General features: G+C 35.8%; 1 protein-coding gene across 10 annotated transcripts in view; it reads left to right on the top strand.

The window, feature by feature from the left end:
• enc (R3H domain containing protein encore) overlaps positions 1-19,773 on the top strand; it is a 702,629-nt gene that overhangs the window by 243,101 nt on the left and 439,755 nt on the right. For 9 of the 10 annotated variants that reach the window (XM_090373011.1, XM_090373031.1, XM_090373022.1 and 6 more), the window contains one exon: positions 6,467-6,604. The exons of the other annotated variant lie outside the window; for it this stretch is intronic. In XM_090373011.1, the coding sequence (XP_090229137.1) occupies positions 6,467-6,604 (138 nt within the window). The remainder of the gene's footprint in view (positions 1-6,466; positions 6,605-19,773) is intronic. 10 annotated transcript variants of the gene reach the window in all.

The following is a 19,773-nucleotide window of genomic DNA, read 5'->3' as shown; positions in this document are numbered from 1 at the left end:
CGCCTGGGATCCCCAAGACTGAAAAGGAACCAGGATGGACATTATGTTGAAGATGATAATATTGAATTAGCTCATTATAATATGTCATCTGATACTGAACTAGAATTCTCTTTGAATTATGGATTCTGAATCTTGTTTAAATGCATCTGTTGATGTTAGAATGCTACAAACAACAGATGCTGGCATTATTGGAATGACGATTCTTAACAGATGAAATTCATTTATTAAAAAGCAGTGCCTACTTGTTCCAGCACCTCAGAGAAGGTCTCCAAGGCATAAATAAAGGACCCTCACAAATATAATTGGCAGCAAATGTGTTAATTTGTGTGAAACATTTTAGAATGTTTTTGTGCAAAATGGCAGATATGTTAAAAATTTGAGATTAGATTTTAATCGTTGGCATCTATGTCAATGGTATTATACATTATTACAGTCGGACTTCTATATAACAAAATAGATCGTTCCCTTGAAAAAATTTGTTATATAGAAATTTCATTATAAAGGAATATGACCTTTTCAATGAAAAATACTGTAAATTCAGAAGTATAGTAAAAGATGGGAAAGAAGTGGGAATGAATAAAATGAATAAAATTATGTTGTAAAATATGTGGTTATTTTTTATCCTACACTGGATTCTACTGTATACCATTTATAAAAATATTTGCATTTATTTAAACTTTAAACACTCAGATATATTTTCTGTTACATTTTCTTCCCACTGAAGGCCTCAATGCAAAGTTTCAAATGCTGCCAACATTTGTTTGGAAGGTTTAATACTGCCCTTATTTTCATCCAACTCATCGTCGATATTGTCACTAGTTCTTTAAACGTGCTCCAAAATGTTGGAGTCACTTGGATATTCAGCCACTATGACATCATTATCAACTCCTAAAAATTCGTCAAGAACAATTTCTCCACTGATCAAACCTCGCTTGGAACTCTTCCCAACATTGCTCAATGTCTTCTAGTAGTTCATACCTCTCATCTGTGTTAATTAGCATTTTAGCAAAACCTGCTTTTGCGAAACAATTCTTAATCGTTGTTTCTGTCACATCTTGACTCCACACGTTTGCCAACTCTGATATGCACATCCACAAATCTCTAACAGAATCTATAGGTTGGTTGGTTTCTATTCTCAGTATAATTTTTTTCAGTATGTGCCTTCGGTAGTGCATTTTAAAATTCTTGATAATGCCTTGTTCCATTGGGTGCAGGCTGCATTTAAGACAAATTATTCAGAAGTAAGAAAACAAGCTTCACTCTTGTAAGTTTTGAAATTACCGAGTGAAAAATTTAAAATCCACTGCTCAAAAATTTCGCTTGTCATTCAAGGTTTTTTGTTGTAGTTGTAGTCCAACTCTAATGACTTTACTCCTTTGAAACATCAGGGTTATTTACTTTTGCCTGTTACCGAAAGCTTCAATTTTTCATTACCAGCCATATTTGCAACCAAGAGTGTAATTCTCTCCTTACTATTTTTACCACCTAAACATTTATCACCTTTAAAAGTCAGTGTCTTGTTCGGCAAACATTTAAAAAATCGACATGTTTCATCAACGTTGAATGTGTCTTTGGACGTGTAGTCCTCCATAATTTTTTTCAAAACTGTTTCTTTCCAATGGGTGTAGTTTTCTTGGATTGCAACTCTACTTTCATCAGAAATAACTTTTTCGAGTAAGCCATGACGCTCTCCAGCCAACCAGAACTGGCTTGGAATGTTTTGTGCCCCAGAAAAGATGCTACCCTGTAGCCTTTTCTTTTATTAATAGCCCTGATATCAGCATGTTTTGGTCTCAAATCAACTTCATCCACTTAAAAACTGCTTCATATACATCTTCCCAAAGGCATAATTTCGCGCACGCTTTCCACTGGGTTCTGTTTCCTCAGACAGTTTGAGAATCAAAACAGGGTTTTTGAGAATGGTTGACACACTACTGTCAAGGACATAAAATTTTTAAGAGATTTTTTTTTTTTTTTTTTTTTTTTATAATACCGCGATATACACTGTTAAGCACTCCCACTTTTTCACACTACATTCAAGGATTTCTTCTTATGAACTGTAAGGTTACTTGCACAACCGTCAAAACAAAGCTGAAATTAGGACCACTTGTAGCTACCATGTAAACAGAGACAGGTGAAATTTAGTGAAAGTGTGAACGACTCATTTCTTTGAAACAACAAATGAATTTCCGAGATAAAGAAAAAATCACTTTCTCCTAATTCTCTAACAGGATGCTTACGATAGAATATAGGTTGACCAGAGCCATTGCCTGCATCGTGAATGTGCCTTAATCTTTTGCCAACAGCTGTGGACAGCTGACCCTCGAGACTTCTTGACATAGTAGTGTATAAGTTGTATAGGTTTTACTTCTTTTTAGCCATTGTTGGGCAAAGGCCTCTCCCAAACTTTTCCATCTTTTTCTATCCTGTGCTGTGGTTGGCCAGTTTCCTCCTGCAGGGTTTTATAGGCACCATTAAATTGTAAAATGTTTTAGCTCTTAATTCGTGGAATTAAAGCCTTTTGCTCTTAATTTGTGCTTTCTACAGCATCAGCTTTATTGCCTGAAGGCCAGAGGTGTGAACAGTGCATACCGAGGGCTCTCGAAATCATTTGATTTTATGGAAATTTTGTTTGTTACATGGAAACTATTTCAATGTAGCGACCAAGGGGAAATCAAAAAAGTTTGCCACATAGAAATTTTCGCTATATGGAAGTTCGTTAAAGAGAGGTCCGACTGTATATCCTTAGGCAAATTGACCACAGCTTTTCTCATTGACCCTTTAGTTGGCTGCTGGTGCAGCAGGCTGTGCATTTATTCTGACTTTATTGACAGTTTTTAATATAATGTGAAAGTTTGTCATGCAAACTTTCAGAGAAAAATTTTTGAGCTGTGAATAACCAAGGAGTGCTGTCAAGTCATTTATCAGTGGTTTTTGTGCTGCTGCTAGTATTTTAAGGCAATTTGATCCACTTGACGAATTCCTACTTAAATTTTCATGAACTTTCCAGTATGATTAAGTGGTCATTTATTCTGACAGTTAATAACCTTTCAGCTAAAAGATAATTTTCTAATATTCAGTCTACAACTATCCTTCCTTATTTTAAGTTCATATTCATTTTATGAATGTGAACCTAAAATAATGTTACTGCTTGCAGATAGTTCTTTCAGAGTTTGCTGGATTTGTGAGATAAAAAATAGGATACACATAAATAGAATAAAGAATGATTTTTTCTCATCTTTCGATTAGATGGAAAGATGTTTAACAATAACATCACTCAGTATCAGAAACATCTACATTGAGTAGGTGTTTCTAATATTCCAATTATATTAGCATTAGTTGATTTTATCATTACTTTTATTTTAATTCACCTAATTTATCAATTGTGCTAGTAGCACAATTAATAAATTAGCTGAATTCACTACCCGTGAATTCAGCTAAGTACCTGGTGCAACACACTGATGGATCCTCTTTGTGTGTGCTGTAAGTAGTTCAAGTCCAGAGATCCATTGTGCAGAAATTTTTAATTGACAGAAATGGGACTTTCAAAGACAATAATATGTTGTATCATTGTGCCACACACTGTGTATGTGTGGTTCGAGCTTTCATCCTAAATTGAGATGTGCTGTTTGCTGTGTACAAGAAAGCATGTTTGCGAGCAAGTATAATGCAGATTAAAAAAAAAAAAGAAAAAAAGTTGCATAATAAATTTTAAGCATTAAATAAATTGATGATTTATGTGTTGTTATACTCTTGTTGCATGTAAATAGCCTGTTACTCAAATAATTTCAGTTATACTGTAGTCAACATTCTGTCTGTGTCTCTCTCAATTAGAAACTATCCACAGAAATTAAATGGACCATTGATTATCACATAATGAGCACACACAATGGTCATTATGTGATACTTACTGATTACTGTTGTACTGTTTGTATTTTAAGTACATTAACCCAAATAAGGCTTCTGTTGTCTTGTGCGAGATGGTTTCATAATATTCATAAATCTTTGCTAAAAGTGGTATATCCTCCTTTGGTCATAAATATAATTTGATTTTTTACAAAAAAAAAAAAGTTTGTGATAAAATTAACTATGATTTTAACCTTTGTTTTTAGCTAGTTTGATTACTGAATCATACATACTTTGGAAAAAAGTACATAATTTATGTAGTATTTTTAAATGCAATTCATCTTAGGTGAGTGGACAGAAATCATGGGATACCTACTTAGTAACTGGTAGGCCCACCTTTTGCCTGGATAAGGGCAGTCACATGGCGAGGCATTGAGTCCACTAGTTCACGAAAGCATTCCATAGGTATTTCCATCCATGTTTGCTGCACCGCATTACCCATAATTCCATCACATTCCTGGGTGGAGGATTCATAGCTCGAACAGACCTTTCCACAGCACAGGGTTCAAGTTTGGTGAATGGGAAGGCTATTCCATGGTGGTAAAATCTGCAGAATGTTCTTAGAACCATGTTCTAGTAACCACGACTTTGTGGGGATTTACATTGTCCTGCTGGAAGACTCCATTGCCCTGTGGTTGCACAATGACCATGAAGGGATGCAGATGGTCTGCAAGGATGGACACATAACCTGGACTATTCAGGGGTGCATCTTGACGTAACAGAGGTTCCAACGTGTGCCAATTGAATACGCCCCAGACCATTACTGATCGTCCACTTGCCTGAATCATACATACTTTGGAAAAAATACTGCAAGTTCCTTGTCGACATGACAGGTGCATAGCTTCTTGCAGTTTCCGCCAGATACGCACTCTCCCATCCCCTCGAAATAGCTGTAAATGGGACTCATTGGACCAGGAGACCCGTCTCCAATCATCCAAGGTACAGTCCCAATGTTCTTTTGCCCAGTTGAGCCGTACAGTCCTATATCATGGTGTTAGCAATGAGACTCTAGTGTGTTGGCAGCTTCTGCCAGATACTCACCCTCCCGTCCACTTGAAATAGCTGTAAATGAGACTCATCGGACTAGGAGACCCGTCTCCAATCATCCAAGGTCCAGTGCCAATGTTCTTTTGCCCAGTTGAGGCGTAGAGTCCTGTGTCTTGGTGTTAGCAATGAGACTCTGGTGTGTTGATGGCTTCCATAACCTATTGTGGCTAATAATCGCCCAAGGGTCTTGGTGGAGACTTTTCTGGCATCTCCATCTTTGAAGTCGGCTGTAATTTGTGCCTCTGTTGCTCTCCAGTTGGCTGAAACAATGTGAAACAGACGTCGGCGGCCATGTTCATCCACCACCTTTCTCTGCCCACAGTCCACAATGAGATGTTATTCCGGAAATGGCATATTCCCGATACACTCTTGATACTGTCGAATGGGGGTTAGTGCAAATTCTCTACCGATTACATGCTAATGAACCATGCGTCATCCCTCTTCCAAAGTCGGTTAACTCATGATGTTTATGCATACTGACATCGAATTACCATCGACATGAATCCAGTGATGCAGTGTACCCATATACCTGCGAAGCGGTGGGTTCACCCACTAGCAATGGCGTGACAGCATTGCGTTGCCCATGTGCCAGGTATCCAATGGATTCTGTCCTTTAGTGTTTGTTAGTATATGTCTTGTAGATATCAGAAGTATAAATTGTAACTATTTAATTATTTACTTTTCACACAGTTTAATATTCATCCATATCCGATATTCATCTGTTTGAATGTGGGGCATTATTTTATAGTAAAATATGTAGTACATTTGAGCAGTTTTACAACTTCTTTGGATAATGGATTTTTCCTTTGTCATTTATGGATAATATTCATTGAAATTTAAGCTCAGACTATTATTTACAGGGTTATGGAAGATAGTTCATCCTTCTTGAAGTGTTTCCATTTTAAGTACGCTGATATTTTTTTCTCATATTAAAGCTCAAGGGTCTTGGTGAAGACGTTGCACTGATTTTTCTCTATCCAGTTTTCCTCTATCCCATCAGATCACTGATGGGATAGAGAATAATTGCTCATACTTCAGATTCCTTTATTAATAGTTGTAATTTAATAATAACTTCAGTTATATTTAATTCTTCTGATATTGAATTTCTCTTCATATCGTGTATGGTTTTAAATGGATAACACTACTCTTATATTCATTTTTTATAAAATGGATATCAAATATAAAAGATTAAAAATATAAGATATAAAAGATATAAAACAATTTCAAAAAAAAAAAAAAAAAAGAAACAGTTTTTTATAAAACTTTCTTTTTTTTTTCAATAAAGCATTAAAACGTGCTATGGAAATGTCAGTACTGTATTTGTTATAATGATTTTTTTATTATTAAATTAAATTTTAAGAATAAGTTATTTATAAAAAGTAAATTTTTATAAGTAACTGTTTAACACACACAACTTCCTGCAGTCATTTGATATTTGAAATATTTATATCTTGCATGCAACCATTTATAAACATACAATCACTTTTCAAGATAGAAATTTTATAATTTTTAGTCTTCACATCATCGTGTTAAACTGCTGGTAAGAAGTCATGCTGTACATGATGATACTTCACCACCTCCTGACCCAGAAGCACTGACAACAAATACTAATATGTTGACTGTTACAAATACATCATCTTTCAGCCCACAGGTTAGTTATTTTTTTGAGAAGACTATGGTTCTGCATGCCAATATACTATATCAGTATATTCTAAGCTGTGCATGCAAAGAAGACAGTGTTAATATTTCTAATTTTCAGGAGGATTGAAAAAAAGCATTGCAGAACTGTGATGACTAGCTGGAAACTTTTCTCATTGTAGTAGACTCTAAAAATATTTTCAGTGGGAGGATATTTGTAGTTTATATGAGGGGATAGAAATATCTCAAACATTTTTGTAAATCTCACAAATGGTAACTGATTATATTATCAATTTCAAAAAATTTTCTTTTCACTTCTAGCTTTCGAAAACAACTTTAGATGTAATACTGTTAATATCATGTTCACTGTTATGGTCATTCATTAAGTTCCCCCTCCCCGTTCTCCTCTGAGTGATCTTCAACATAAAGAAAGGATTTCTTTGACTGTGGTGGATTTTGGAATATATCACAAATTATATTTTGCCAAGTATACTGTTATATGCAATGGGTCTGAATGAAATTCCTTTCTCCTGCCCCCTCCTCACTCACACGCTCACAAATCAGAGATGTGAGCAGCTGTTGTTTTGGTTTATCATATTTTTCTGCCAAAAATCGCATTTTTATCATTTTTCTTAACCTGTTTCTTGTGGCTGATGTATTAGCTTTGATTGCTTTAAGGCCTAGTTTCAGTTCTCATTTCTGCAGGAGAGTTATATGACCATTATAAAAAGAAAAACACTAATTATCACAAAAAAAGAGGGATAATGCTGCAATTAAGGTTGTTTGAGGCAGTGTGCTATATTGTCACTTATTTACCATGACACCTCAGTATTAAAATATATATAGTCATAAAATAAGAAAAGACAAACAACAAGCACATGACCTGCCCACGGAGATACACCCCACACCACTAAAGTATAAGTGCCAGTTCTAAATAAAAGATTTCCAAAGATAGGAAATGACAAGTGCATGTGATTTCCAAAAAGAATCATATTTCTGCCACTGACTTCTATCCAGCCAGATGTCAATGGATTTCCCTATGTGATCCAAACCAGGGATTGCATTACCAGTTTACCAGTAAATGGTGGAAAACATGCCTCGATAAAATTACCGGTAATTCTTTACTTTTTTACCGGTATTTAGTTACAAAAATTTCAGCGTTACATCCAAATGAGTAATCGTTTCCTATACTCTGTTATTTCTGAGGGACTCGGTTGCGTACTACCCAACACAAGTAATAATAAACTTATCAAAGTTATTCCTGGAAGCAACAATGGTGCAAGCGTGCCTCACACAAATGTGCCAGTTCCTAATGCAACTCTAGGTAGAGTTGCATTAGGACAAGTTTTTGTTTTATCCATAAAAATAATTTGCTTAACTGATAAGTAAAATAAAAAACATTTTTATTTTTAATGATGAATAAAAATTCACCATGGCATTACTTCAATCGCACAGAAGGAAGAGATGCAGGTGTCTGTATGCAGTGCTCAAAAACTATCAGAGCAGTAGGTGGGAGTACAAGTGGACTGCATAATCACCACCAGCGACATCATAACATCAATTTATTGAAACAAAAAGCAGAAGAAACAATTGAAGGTAAAGCTAGTACAACTACATCCATTGAATCGCATAAAAAATTACTACTTTTTTCAAGAAAATGCATGATGACTCCCTACTGGCTGTAATATCACGTATGACTGCACTAGATAGATTTCCATTCTCAAAATTTTGTACATCTGAAGATTCGAAAAGACTCTTGTCTCTGTAAATGGTTACATAAATATTCCAAAGTCACCAAACTTGATTAAAAATGTTGTCAAGGAATATGCACAGAAAATTCATGAAGAGGTAGAAAAAGAAATAGCAGAGCGCAAATTTTGCGGAAAATCATTCAGTGTAATGTGATGGATGGACATCACTAAAAAGCTGTCGCTTTATGAACGTTATTCTGCGTGCAAGTGATAAAGTTTGGAATCTCAGTTTGATGCGCATTTATATATCGATCTCTGTGTGCTGAAAACTGTGTTGAATCGTTAGAAATAAAATTAAATGGATTTAATGTTAATTTCAACAATATTGTTCCTGTAATAACTGATGGGGATGCATTAATGAAGAAAGTTACAAAAATTATTAATGCGAACAACCAATTGTGTATGGCTCATGGAATTCAGTTGGCAGTAGTGAAAATGCTTTACAACAAAAGCGATTCTCAAGAGAGGGAGGAACAAATAGATTCTGAGCCTGATAACGAGGATGTAGATTCAGAAATCTTTGCAAATGAGTTCGATAGCTTAGAAGTGACGCAAGAACATTTTATTGATGGTGATTATGATATGAATGTAAAACATTCATATCATAATCACACAATAGAGAAAAAAATATGAAATTGTGAAACACTTTGAGCGAAATGAAAGACCATGTGATACTGCACGTGCTACAGACCTAAATGAGGCAATGCCGAGAATTACAACGAATGCAGAGAAAATAAAAACTTTCATAGCAGAAACAATTCAAAGTGTAATTAAAATCCATTAGATTAAGACACAAAGAATTGGAAGAGATGGAACGGCTGTCATCTGTTTGGATAGAAAATCAAGCAAAAAACAAGTTTACTTATGATAGAAGCAAAAGCATTAGCAATATTTTATTACGTAATAGTCGTAATAAAATACATAAGTATTTTATTACGCTTATTTATTGTGTTTGGTAATGTTTTGGTTACAAATGTGTGTTCAATCTTGGGTGATCAGCACTTAACCCTATTTTTCCCATAGGGCCTGTTGTTTATATTGCACGAGAGTTTCTAGGAACATGACTATTGTGCTATAAGAGGACTGACTGTATTGACATTACAGCCTATAAAAGCTGTAATGTCAGGAAAGGCTGTAATCAAATGCAGGAAAAAATATAGGCTGTAATGACATTACAGGCTGTATATACATTACAGCCCATAAAGGCTGTAATCAAATGCAGGAAAAAATAGCAGTAGAATTATTGTGTTTTGAAAACATGACTTTCTACTTTGCAGATATAACAATAGAATTCATGTTAGATGAACTATCCAAGCAAAATTTCTTTTTAAGTAATGAACTAAAGCAAGAAATTATCTTGCGAGTGAAAGAAAGACATACCATTTACTCTGATATTTTACGCTTTTTACATAACCCAGAAATATTAAACCAGGGGGATAAGTATGGAATTTTCAATAGTAAGTAAAAGTATACTGTTGAATGAAATTGTAGAACTATTCAAGCACATATCTGACAATGATAAAGAATTAAAGGAAGATCATGTTGTTAGCTACTCACTCAGAACAACATCATCAACTTCCAATTCATCCATAGCAACTGATCCAACTACAGACTCTACAAATACACTTTTAATGATGAAAGAGAAATTGAATTTATTCATTAAACATAAAACCAGCTTAGATGTTGATCACACTAATGTAAATAAAATGATAAGTAGAAAAGACATAGAGATAAAGGAAATAAATTACTTCACAGAGCAAAAACTGAAAGGAAAATTTCCGAAAAAAAGTTTTCAATGGATTGACAGTTTGTCCAGCTAACCCTGAATCAAAACGAGCATTTTCTAATGCAGGTACTATTTGCACTAAAATTAGATCAAGGTTAGACGATGGCAGCTTTAATACACTATCCTTTTTTGAGAGGCTATTTTCTAAATAATAAAAAAATTGAGTAATTAACTCTAAGTATGTATTAAATTTAGTTGTGATATTTTGCAATAATTTTCATATTTTTCATAATGAGAAAACTCAAATCATAAAGAAAGCCCTTGCTACTTACTGACCTCTATAGATGGTGGGTTGATTAGGAATTCAGGAGCTGCCTAACAAGAAGCATATATACATGTGCTCTACACATTAAATAAGTAAATGCAACAAAAAAAATATGTAAATTTGATTGTTGATACAGCCAAGAAATAATTCAAAACCAGATGCAAAGGTGCAAATAAATACAGTTCTTTTTGGAGGTCACAAGTGCTGCTGTCCGTTTGAAGAGGCGGAGCTTGTGAGTTCCGTGTCTTTGGTCTTTTCTTTAGAAGTGGCAGTCATACTTTACTATGGTGGGGGGATGCTTCCTCTTTAGTAAGTGATCACTTGCTTGCACTATTGATGGTGAGTGCCATTTTTTTTCTGTTCTTATTTTATTTGTTATCTCGGGTATCTTGATAATTTTGGAATCTTGTGTATCCAAGTAGTAATACAAAACCTTGCCTTGAATAACCTTACTGTAACATTAACTTCTTTTGTGGTAATTAGTTTTATTTTTATTTTTTTTGTAATAGCCTTAAAGACAACCTGATTATAATAAAGAGCTTTATTATAATAAAACTTTATAAAGAGTTTTATTATTTTGCCTTGGCCTTGGGTTTTTAAATGTGTAGCGGATTGACTATTCTGGTGATGTCACACAATTTAAATAGATATTAGTAACTTAGGCAGAACTGTGGATAATAGTATTTGCTTCTAAGTTGAACAAAAGTCCTGCCCTTACTGCTGCCAACTCGATGCTCAGTATTCAGACCAAGTAGAAAGTTTCTCCATAATTCAAATCAAATGCAGGAAAACATTCATTCTGATTTGATTTCAACTACTGCATTGAAATATCCCTTCAGTCTTATAGGTAAAGAGTTGTTAGGTGTATGTGCGGTTAGGATTCTCTAGTATTCTAGTAGTTGAACATGACAGTGTAAAAGCTATATATTATCAAACAAAAAAAAAAAAAGAAAAGAAAAAGTGTTTGAGTTGATTCATGGGGGTCCTTGTATTAGGCATGAAGCACAATGCTTAGAAAATCATTTAATTGATTTTAAACTTCAAATTTTATTATTGTATGATATGGCTTTCATGTGATATTATGAATAAGATGTTGTAAAATCTAACAGGTCACATAACTGTAATGTCTCTTAACAGTTGCTTAGAGCATTTATCTTAGTACAGAAATAACAGGTTTTGAAGGCTCTGTTAATAATACAAAAGAGTTGCAGAGTCCCAGTGCTGACTTTCTCTAAGGAAATTGCGCAAAAGTTTAGATGTAAAATACTTGATGGTGAAGAGTCTGATGAATCAATAAGGTAAAGACTAAAAATATTCGGATTTAGTTTTCTGTGTTACAGTGGACCCATTTTTATATATAGATATTTTTTGATTTCCTTTTTTGCAATAGGTAGAACAAATCTTTGTTTTCTTCTACTTATTGCAAAAGATTTACTATGAGATCTTCACTCGAAGTTTCAAAATTGAAAACTTCTCTCATTGGCTATGGTGTCAATTGAAATTGGCAATATTGGCAATTTCAATTTTCCAACTCCTTCCCATTCATAGCACTTTTCAATTTTTTTTTAAATGAAAGTCCCAAATACAAATGGTATTAAAACTGTAGTTCTCAGTACTGTGCATGGGTTAAAGATTAAGATGACAGAAGGTAGTTGTTGACAGTAGAGTTGAATTTCTGTACATTGTAATTTTTGAGAAATACATGTAAAGGAAGGTTGTTCCAGAGAGCAGCAGCAGGAAAAAATGAGGAGGAGGAAAAATTGGTTATGTGTTTGTGCATTGGACGGTAAATGGATTGATCTTGACCTATTGAGGCAAGTGTTTGGGCTGGTTTGGAAGAGAGCAGTGGAATTACAGATGCCAATTCAGAATAAATTTAAAAGAGACTAAACCCCAGCTTTATGCAGACAGTGAACACCGTCTGGTTGGAGGGCTAAAAAGTGGTGGAGGAAACAGCCAAACAAGTATTAGGGTTTAGAGAAGAATAAGCAACAAATGGATAACTCCCGAGTTGATGGGAGGAAAGTCAAGATTAAACTTGGCACAAGTGAGCTCAGCAAAAAAGAAGAGAGAATACACATGACTCAAAAACCTAATAGACAGAAAATGCCAAAAGGCTATGATCAATTAGCTGCACAGGAAGGTGAATGAATGTAATAAAGCTGACCACTGCCATGACAGTAGAAAAATACAACAAATAATCAAAGAAATCTCAAGAACTTTTATCTTCATCCACACACCATTAGGGACTGCTCAGGAAATGTAACAGGGAATATAGAGAAGATTCGAGAAGCATGGACAGCCCATTTCACCTAGATCCTCAACTGTTTATAGAATATTGTCTTGTTTCCGCTTGTAAGAAGCAGGATGAACTACAGAAAATCCTCTCCAAGGACACTTATGTGGCAGTACATTAGATGGACAATAAGGCCCCCCGACACAGATGCATTACCCGTAGAACTGTGGAAACGGGGTGAGGAGCAGACACCCAACTTTTTAACCTTGTCATAGAAAAAAAATCAGATACCAGATGGAAAAAGGAATCTTTCTAATTCCCATCTATAAGAAAGGAGATCAACAACTGTGCCCAAACTACTATGTCTGCCTCCTCAACCTGCCTACAAAATAATTATTAGAATTATATAAAACAGGTTAAAGAAATGACATGAAGAGATCTTGTTTTCCATGATTTTTAGAACATGGAGCATGAACAGAAAAAATGCTTCTTAAAATTACAAACAGGCCTTTTACACTTTGAACAGAAATAATTTAGCAACAACCTTAGCAGATAATAGTATTTACACTGCCATGCTAAACTTTCTAATGCTGACATAATGCATTAGTAAAGCTAAGGATTATAAAATCTGATGAAATCGCCATCATCAAAGGGGTAATGCAGAGGTGCTTGCTGTTGCTCCTACCTTTTTCAATATCTTCCTAGAAAATATGAAAGAATAGAGGATCAGCCTGGAATAACAGTCGATGGAACCAACATAAACCACATAAAATATGCAGATAGCATAGTAGCTGTGGCAGAAAACCTGACCACACTGTTAAAAGCCATAAAATAGCCTCATCTCATCATGCATCAAATACAACATGCACACAAACTTCAACAAAACCAAGGTTGTGAAAATAAGTAGAATCCAGTAAAGTATTCATCTAATGATCAATAACCAAACAACAGAATAAGTATTAAACTTCACTTACCTAGGAGCTCTAATAATGGGGGGGAAATGATTTGGCTGACACTGCAGCCAAACCAGCAATTCCCAGTAATAATCGCTGCCTGTCAGTCCCCTATACAGACAACAGGCAAATAATACACCAGAGGATATACTCCCAATGGCAGGATTCGTGGAATAGACAGACTACAAATAAATTATATCGTATAAAGCCTGTAATTGAACCGTGTCAGTCTAGCCTGCGCAGGAATCGTAAGGAGGAAGTTGTTCTTGCCCAGACCCGCATAGGACATAGTCATTTGACTCATTCGTTTTTGCTGAGGGCTGATGATCCTCCTATGTGTGAGTCCTGTGGCACAATTTTATCAATCAGACACATTTTAATTGATTGTTCAGATTTTAGCAATATCCGTTTTACTGCTTTTAATCATCTGACTGAGCCGTATACACTCAGTCAGATTTTATCCGACAATGACAATGTGTTTGCTATTTTTAGCTTTTTGAAATCAGTAAAGCTTTTTACTGATATTTAAAAAATTGTTTCTTGTTTATTGATATTTGTCTTTTACATTTTATTCTTGTTTTTATACCTTGACTTATTGACCTAATTCATTAGGCCACTGAAAGTTTTAATTTTTTATGACCAGGTTTTGGCGCATTATAGCCTTAGTTGCTTATGTGCCAATAAAACTCAACCAACCAACCAACCAACCAAATCTAATAATGGAGTAATCACAGTGAAGCAACAGACTTTCTCTGGAACAGTACCCACTACGACTTAAGTGTCGCTATGCGAAGAGGAGCTAATCAAGGCCATCAACACCCTGGTTAATAAGAAAACAGTGGGAAGTGACTCTATTCCTGCCTTTTATCTAAAAATTGCCTCCTACTTCATCAGCGAGGAACTGACGGAGCTGTACAACAGGGAGTCGTTCCAGTTCCAAAAGTGCAAAACCCCAACTCGGCTACTGACTACAGGCCAATTTCTATTTTTTCACCTCTTCTCAAATGCTTAGGGAAGTACATTTTCAAAGTGGTTGCCAATCAGATCCACTCCCAGTAACCTCAGCACGCACGCACGCACGCGCGCGCGCATATACACACACACACACTATGCATGCTTACAAAGATCACCAATAACATGTCTGTAGGCTCTAAACTTGAAAACCCTTCAGGCCTGGGAACAAGGCTCTTGCTGCCTTTGACTCAGTACATAATCCTCTCATGCGCCTCCTGGAGAACTGCTATAGTTTCACAGGTAATGTCGCTAAGCTCTTCAGACGTCTGCTCACCAAGAGATTTCTCACCTTTCAGCAAGGGAATTGCTGCATCATCAAACAGGTGGAAGTCGGCATACCCCAAGGTGGATGTTTGTCGGCAGTGCTATTTTAGGTGACATTTCTACTGCTAATGAATGAGATACCTGCATTTATGGCCTACGCTGGTGATATCATAGCTATCTATCAAGCCTGCAAACACCTCACCAGACCCGGAAAAGGATCTATCGAAATTCTGTTACCCTCAACAAATAGCTGTCCTCCTGCTGTAAATATGCCACATTTTTCGGGCTAAAGCTAAACTGAAAAAATCAAAGTACAGCAATACCCCACTTAGCACGGGTTTCACTATAACATGGTTTTCAATTAAGTGTAAGTCAAAAATTTACTGTACATATTAAAACTCATTCAATAGCCCAGACTTGTACTCTATATACAGTAAACCCCCGCTATTTGCAGTATCTGTATTCGCGGTCGCTGATTTAATATAAAATGAAACCTAAAAAAATGTGAATTTTAAAGCGCCATTAACATTTTACACCATAAAAAATCGTGGGCATGGCTAAAATTATCTTTCCCAGTCAAAACAGCGCTCAGTGGGTGGGGGTGGGGGGGTGACAAAATCACGAGCATGGATGTTTCTCGCTAATCCTTGTTCAGTATGTGTTATCGCTTGTCATGGAAAGTTTTGTTGTTTGCTTTTAATTTATATGCTTATAAATTGAATAAATTTATAAATTGATATGCTTACAAAAGTGATAACTACCATTTTGCAGTGTAAAACACTTTTTTTGAGCGTGTTAACAGAAGAAAGTGACTTTATTGTAGACAAGTTCTTTCTAACCCATACAAAAATATGGCTACGAATAACAAGGGAAATATGAAAATATCAAAGAAGGTTATGACATTAGTGAATAAAATTGAGTTATTAGACAGAATTTCTAATGGTGAAAGTGTGTCCTCAGTGGCAAAACATTATAAAATCAATGAGTCAATGGTACGATCAATCAAGAAATCGGAAGAAAAAATCCGCTGTAGTGTCCGTGAAAACACACTAATTGCTTCAAAAATTTGCTCTGTAACTCGTGATGTTAAATTATAAAAAATGGAAAAAGTTTTAATTCTGTGGAGAGAAGACCGAACTCAAAATAAAATTCGGTTAAGTTTACTAATCATTCGTGAAAAGGCAAAACTCCTTTATCAACACTTTAGCGAAACTGGTGATAGCACTGGTGGGATAAGTTTTTTAGCTAGCAAAGGCACTGGTTGAAATTTCTAATAAATATTACAATTAATATTAAATTGTTTCTTATTTTCATTTTGATGCCATATGCTTGCATTTCACTATGTACTGTCTATGTACATAGTCATATTATTAAGGTACATATAATACATACATAGACAAAATTTTAGACTAGTTTTACTTATATATTTCATACTTTGGAATGGAACGCCTTTATTACTATGAGAGCCATAACTCAGTATTCGCGGCATTTCTCAGGAACATAACCTCTGCGAATAGCGAGGGTTTACTGTATATGCTGCAGTGATAATTCTATTGTCTCACATGTGCTAATAGCTTCCCCCAGGCAGTCAGTATCAATGAGCAACAGTGTTCAGTATTCCTAATTCCATCCTGATGAGACAATGTTGATAGCTTTTCAATATTTTAATTTCATAATTTATTTTTACCCCTTTAAATACAATCAAAAATATATCTGCATCCTTGGCTAGAAATAACTGCCAACAACATGTATTCTGTTTGGCAGCATGTTTTGCTCCATTTGGAAAATGATTTCACTGGCTTTGAATCGCAAGTTCAGACAGTTGCCGAAGAATTTTCAATAGAAGAATTGGAGAAAGTTTTTCTGGGTGTTGACATGGCCTGTGAGGCCATTATGAATGGTGATCCAAATGTTGAATCAAGATACAGCAAATTTTACAAGGTGGATACAATGCTACAAAGACTTGTATACCGAGAAAAAGAAGAGATGACTTCACCAGACTTCATTATTGAAATAACTAAATAAACAATAAAGCTTTTTTTTTTTTCCCCCCATCTCTCATAATGTTACCTTTTCACTAATTATATTTTTTTAATATATTTTATTTCAAATCCTTTTAATTGGCTATCAAGTGTAAATTGTTTATAGATTTATTATAATTTGTATATATACTGTTTCTCTGGTATGCATTCAATTAAAACCCATATAATTATACCTTAATCAGCATGGTTCCGCATAACATGGAATGGTTTCGGTACCAATTATCAGTGCTATTCTGTGTATTGCCGTATATCATCTTCTCACCACGAGCACAAGCAGACCTTAATCCAGCCTTAATGGAGCCCTCAATTGTGGGGCATCTTTTTGTCAGCCACTCATTCAGTTAAATTCTTAGGGGTGACAATGTACGAAAATCTGACTTATAAGGATCCAGCAACTGTGCTCTAAAACTTTATGGGCCTTCTGGTGCATGAAACTCAACCTCTGTAGATTGCATAATAAAGAAACAATCAGGAAATTTCTCTTTTAGCATTAGTAGAGGCATATGATGCAAGAAAGCAAGCTTATGCATCATCAGCCAAAAAAAAAAAAAAAAAAACCCCACTCCCATTTCACCCCTCCTTTCATTCGAAATACCTGTACAGCTGAGCTTTAAATTTATTTAGGCTATCAACTTCCACAAAAAGGGATGGAAATCTGTTCCAACTACCTGCTGGCTAAAGGCAAATTTCCACACATCTATCCTATATCTGTCTTTCCTCAATTAGAATTTATGCCCTCTCAGGTGATTAATTTGAGAAGAGGAAGAATCCCATCGGCATTGAGCATGCTCAAACCATTCAAGGCTTTATACACCTCTATCAGATTACCTTGCCGATGCCTAGTCTCCAGACACTGTAATTTGCAAAAGTTAATCCTTTCTTTGTAAGAGCAACCCTTTGTTCCATTCACTAAACTTGTTGCCCTTCTCAGAACTCGTTCCAGCAGCTCTACATCCTTCTTGAAATGAGGCCTCCAGATCTGTATACAGTACTCAAGGTGTGGCCTGACCATTGCCTTATACAAGGGAATAATCACCTCCTTATCCCTGCTAGAAAAATTCTTGTATATCATTAACAAGACATCATGAGCTACTCTTGCAGCTTGTCTGCCCTGCTCAGAAAACTTCATATCTGCCTGCACAACCACCCCCAGGTCCCTTTCACTCTCTGCCACTGTCAGTGTAGTACTACAGAGTTGATACGTTGCTCTGGGGTTGCTGTTTCCCATATGTAGTACTTTACATTTGTCAATGTTAAACTTTATTTGCCACCTCTCAGCCCATCTGCTCAACCTTTCCAGATCCTGTTGCAGCAGCATAGCATCAGTAGTGTCCTTAACAACCCTGCCAATCTTTGTATTGTCTGCAAACTTGGGCATTAAGCTTGATATACCATCATCAATATCATTTATAAATACAGAAAACAATAATGGACCCAACACTGTGAAACCTGAGGGACTCCACTAATAACATTAGTCCACGATGAGCAGTGTTCATTGATTACCACTCTGTCTTCTCCCCCTCAACCATCCCTTTATCCATAGCAGCAGTTTGTCTCCAATGCCACACTTCTCCAATTTGTGCAGCAGTCTTCCATGTGCAACAGTATCAAAAGCCTTTCTAAGATCCAAATATATAATATCAAAGTTATTCCCTGTATCCAGTTCTTTTGTGACTGCATCATAGTATCCAATTAAATTGGTCAGGCAAGACTTTCCCTTAACAAAACCATGCTGTGTCCGAGCTATAACTTAAGTCTTGTCTAGATGATCCTGCAGTGCTTCTTTAACCAGTGCTTCCATTAATTTTTCTGGAACAGAAGTTAAACTCACAAGTTTATAATTACTTCTGTCAGCCTTTGATCGTCCTTTGTGAATTGGGGTCACATTTGCACATCTCCAGTCTATGGGTACCTCCCCGAGTCCAAAGAAGCTCTCATAATTATGGCTAACGGTTTGCTTACTTCCTTTGCTACCTCCTTTAATATAACTGGATAGATCCCATCCACCCCACGTGCCTTTTTTATGTTTATCCTCAATAATTTCTCTTCCACTTTCCTCTCAGTTATTACAAAATCATCTAGCTCACTGCCAGAGTACTTCACCTCTGGCATTCCCCTCGCTGAATAACTCCTCATGTGTGAATGTAGATGCAAAATACTCGTTTAGTTTGTTAGTCACCTGAGCAGATCTCAACTGTTGAACCATCAATATACAGTGGACCAATCTGATTAATCCCTTTCCTTCTAGAGTTTACATAGGTAAAGAACTATTTTCTGTTTTTCTTTGCATCCTTTGCTAAGGATTTCTCTTAATCTGCCTTTGCCTGCCTAATCTCCTTTGTGACTTGGTTACAGACCAGCTTATATCTATCATAGACTTCCATGTTACCCATTATTTATTTTTTTTTTGTATCCCTTGCATTTTTATTCTCTGCCATATGTCTCATTAGTTCATCTGACATCCATTTAGGCCTAAACCTTGAAAAATATTTCTTAGTTGGTATGTAAAGCCTAGTAGCTTCCAAGATAAATTCTTTGAATGCTTCCCATATTGAGTTTGCTGTTGGTAACATCATCAGTTGGTCCCACTGTATAGAATTTAAATACTTTCTCAGACCATCGTAGTTGCCTTTTCGAAAGCAAAAACTTTCCCTCTACTCCCGATGGTAGTTACTTCTTTGAGTTTGTTATTTGTTATTTGGTTTTTTTTTAGGAGCATTAGCAACTAAGGCCATATTGCTCCGGGATATGCGGTGGTCATTCCCTGACCTTTCCGCATTCTCCGTATTTGGTGGTGACGGGCTCGAACCCCGGTCTAATCAAGAAGCGTGTGCTATGCACTGCTGCTCCTTCCCACCTGGCTACGGAGGC

Source organism: Mastigoproctus giganteus, chromosome 1 (assembly GCF_048544385.1).
Source record: "Mastigoproctus giganteus isolate SK-2022 chromosome 1, ASM4854438v1, whole genome shotgun sequence".
NCBI classification, from domain to species: Eukaryota; Metazoa; Arthropoda; class Arachnida; order Uropygi; family Thelyphonidae; genus Mastigoproctus; species Mastigoproctus giganteus.
This window is presented reverse-complemented; position numbering and strand designations above follow the sequence as displayed.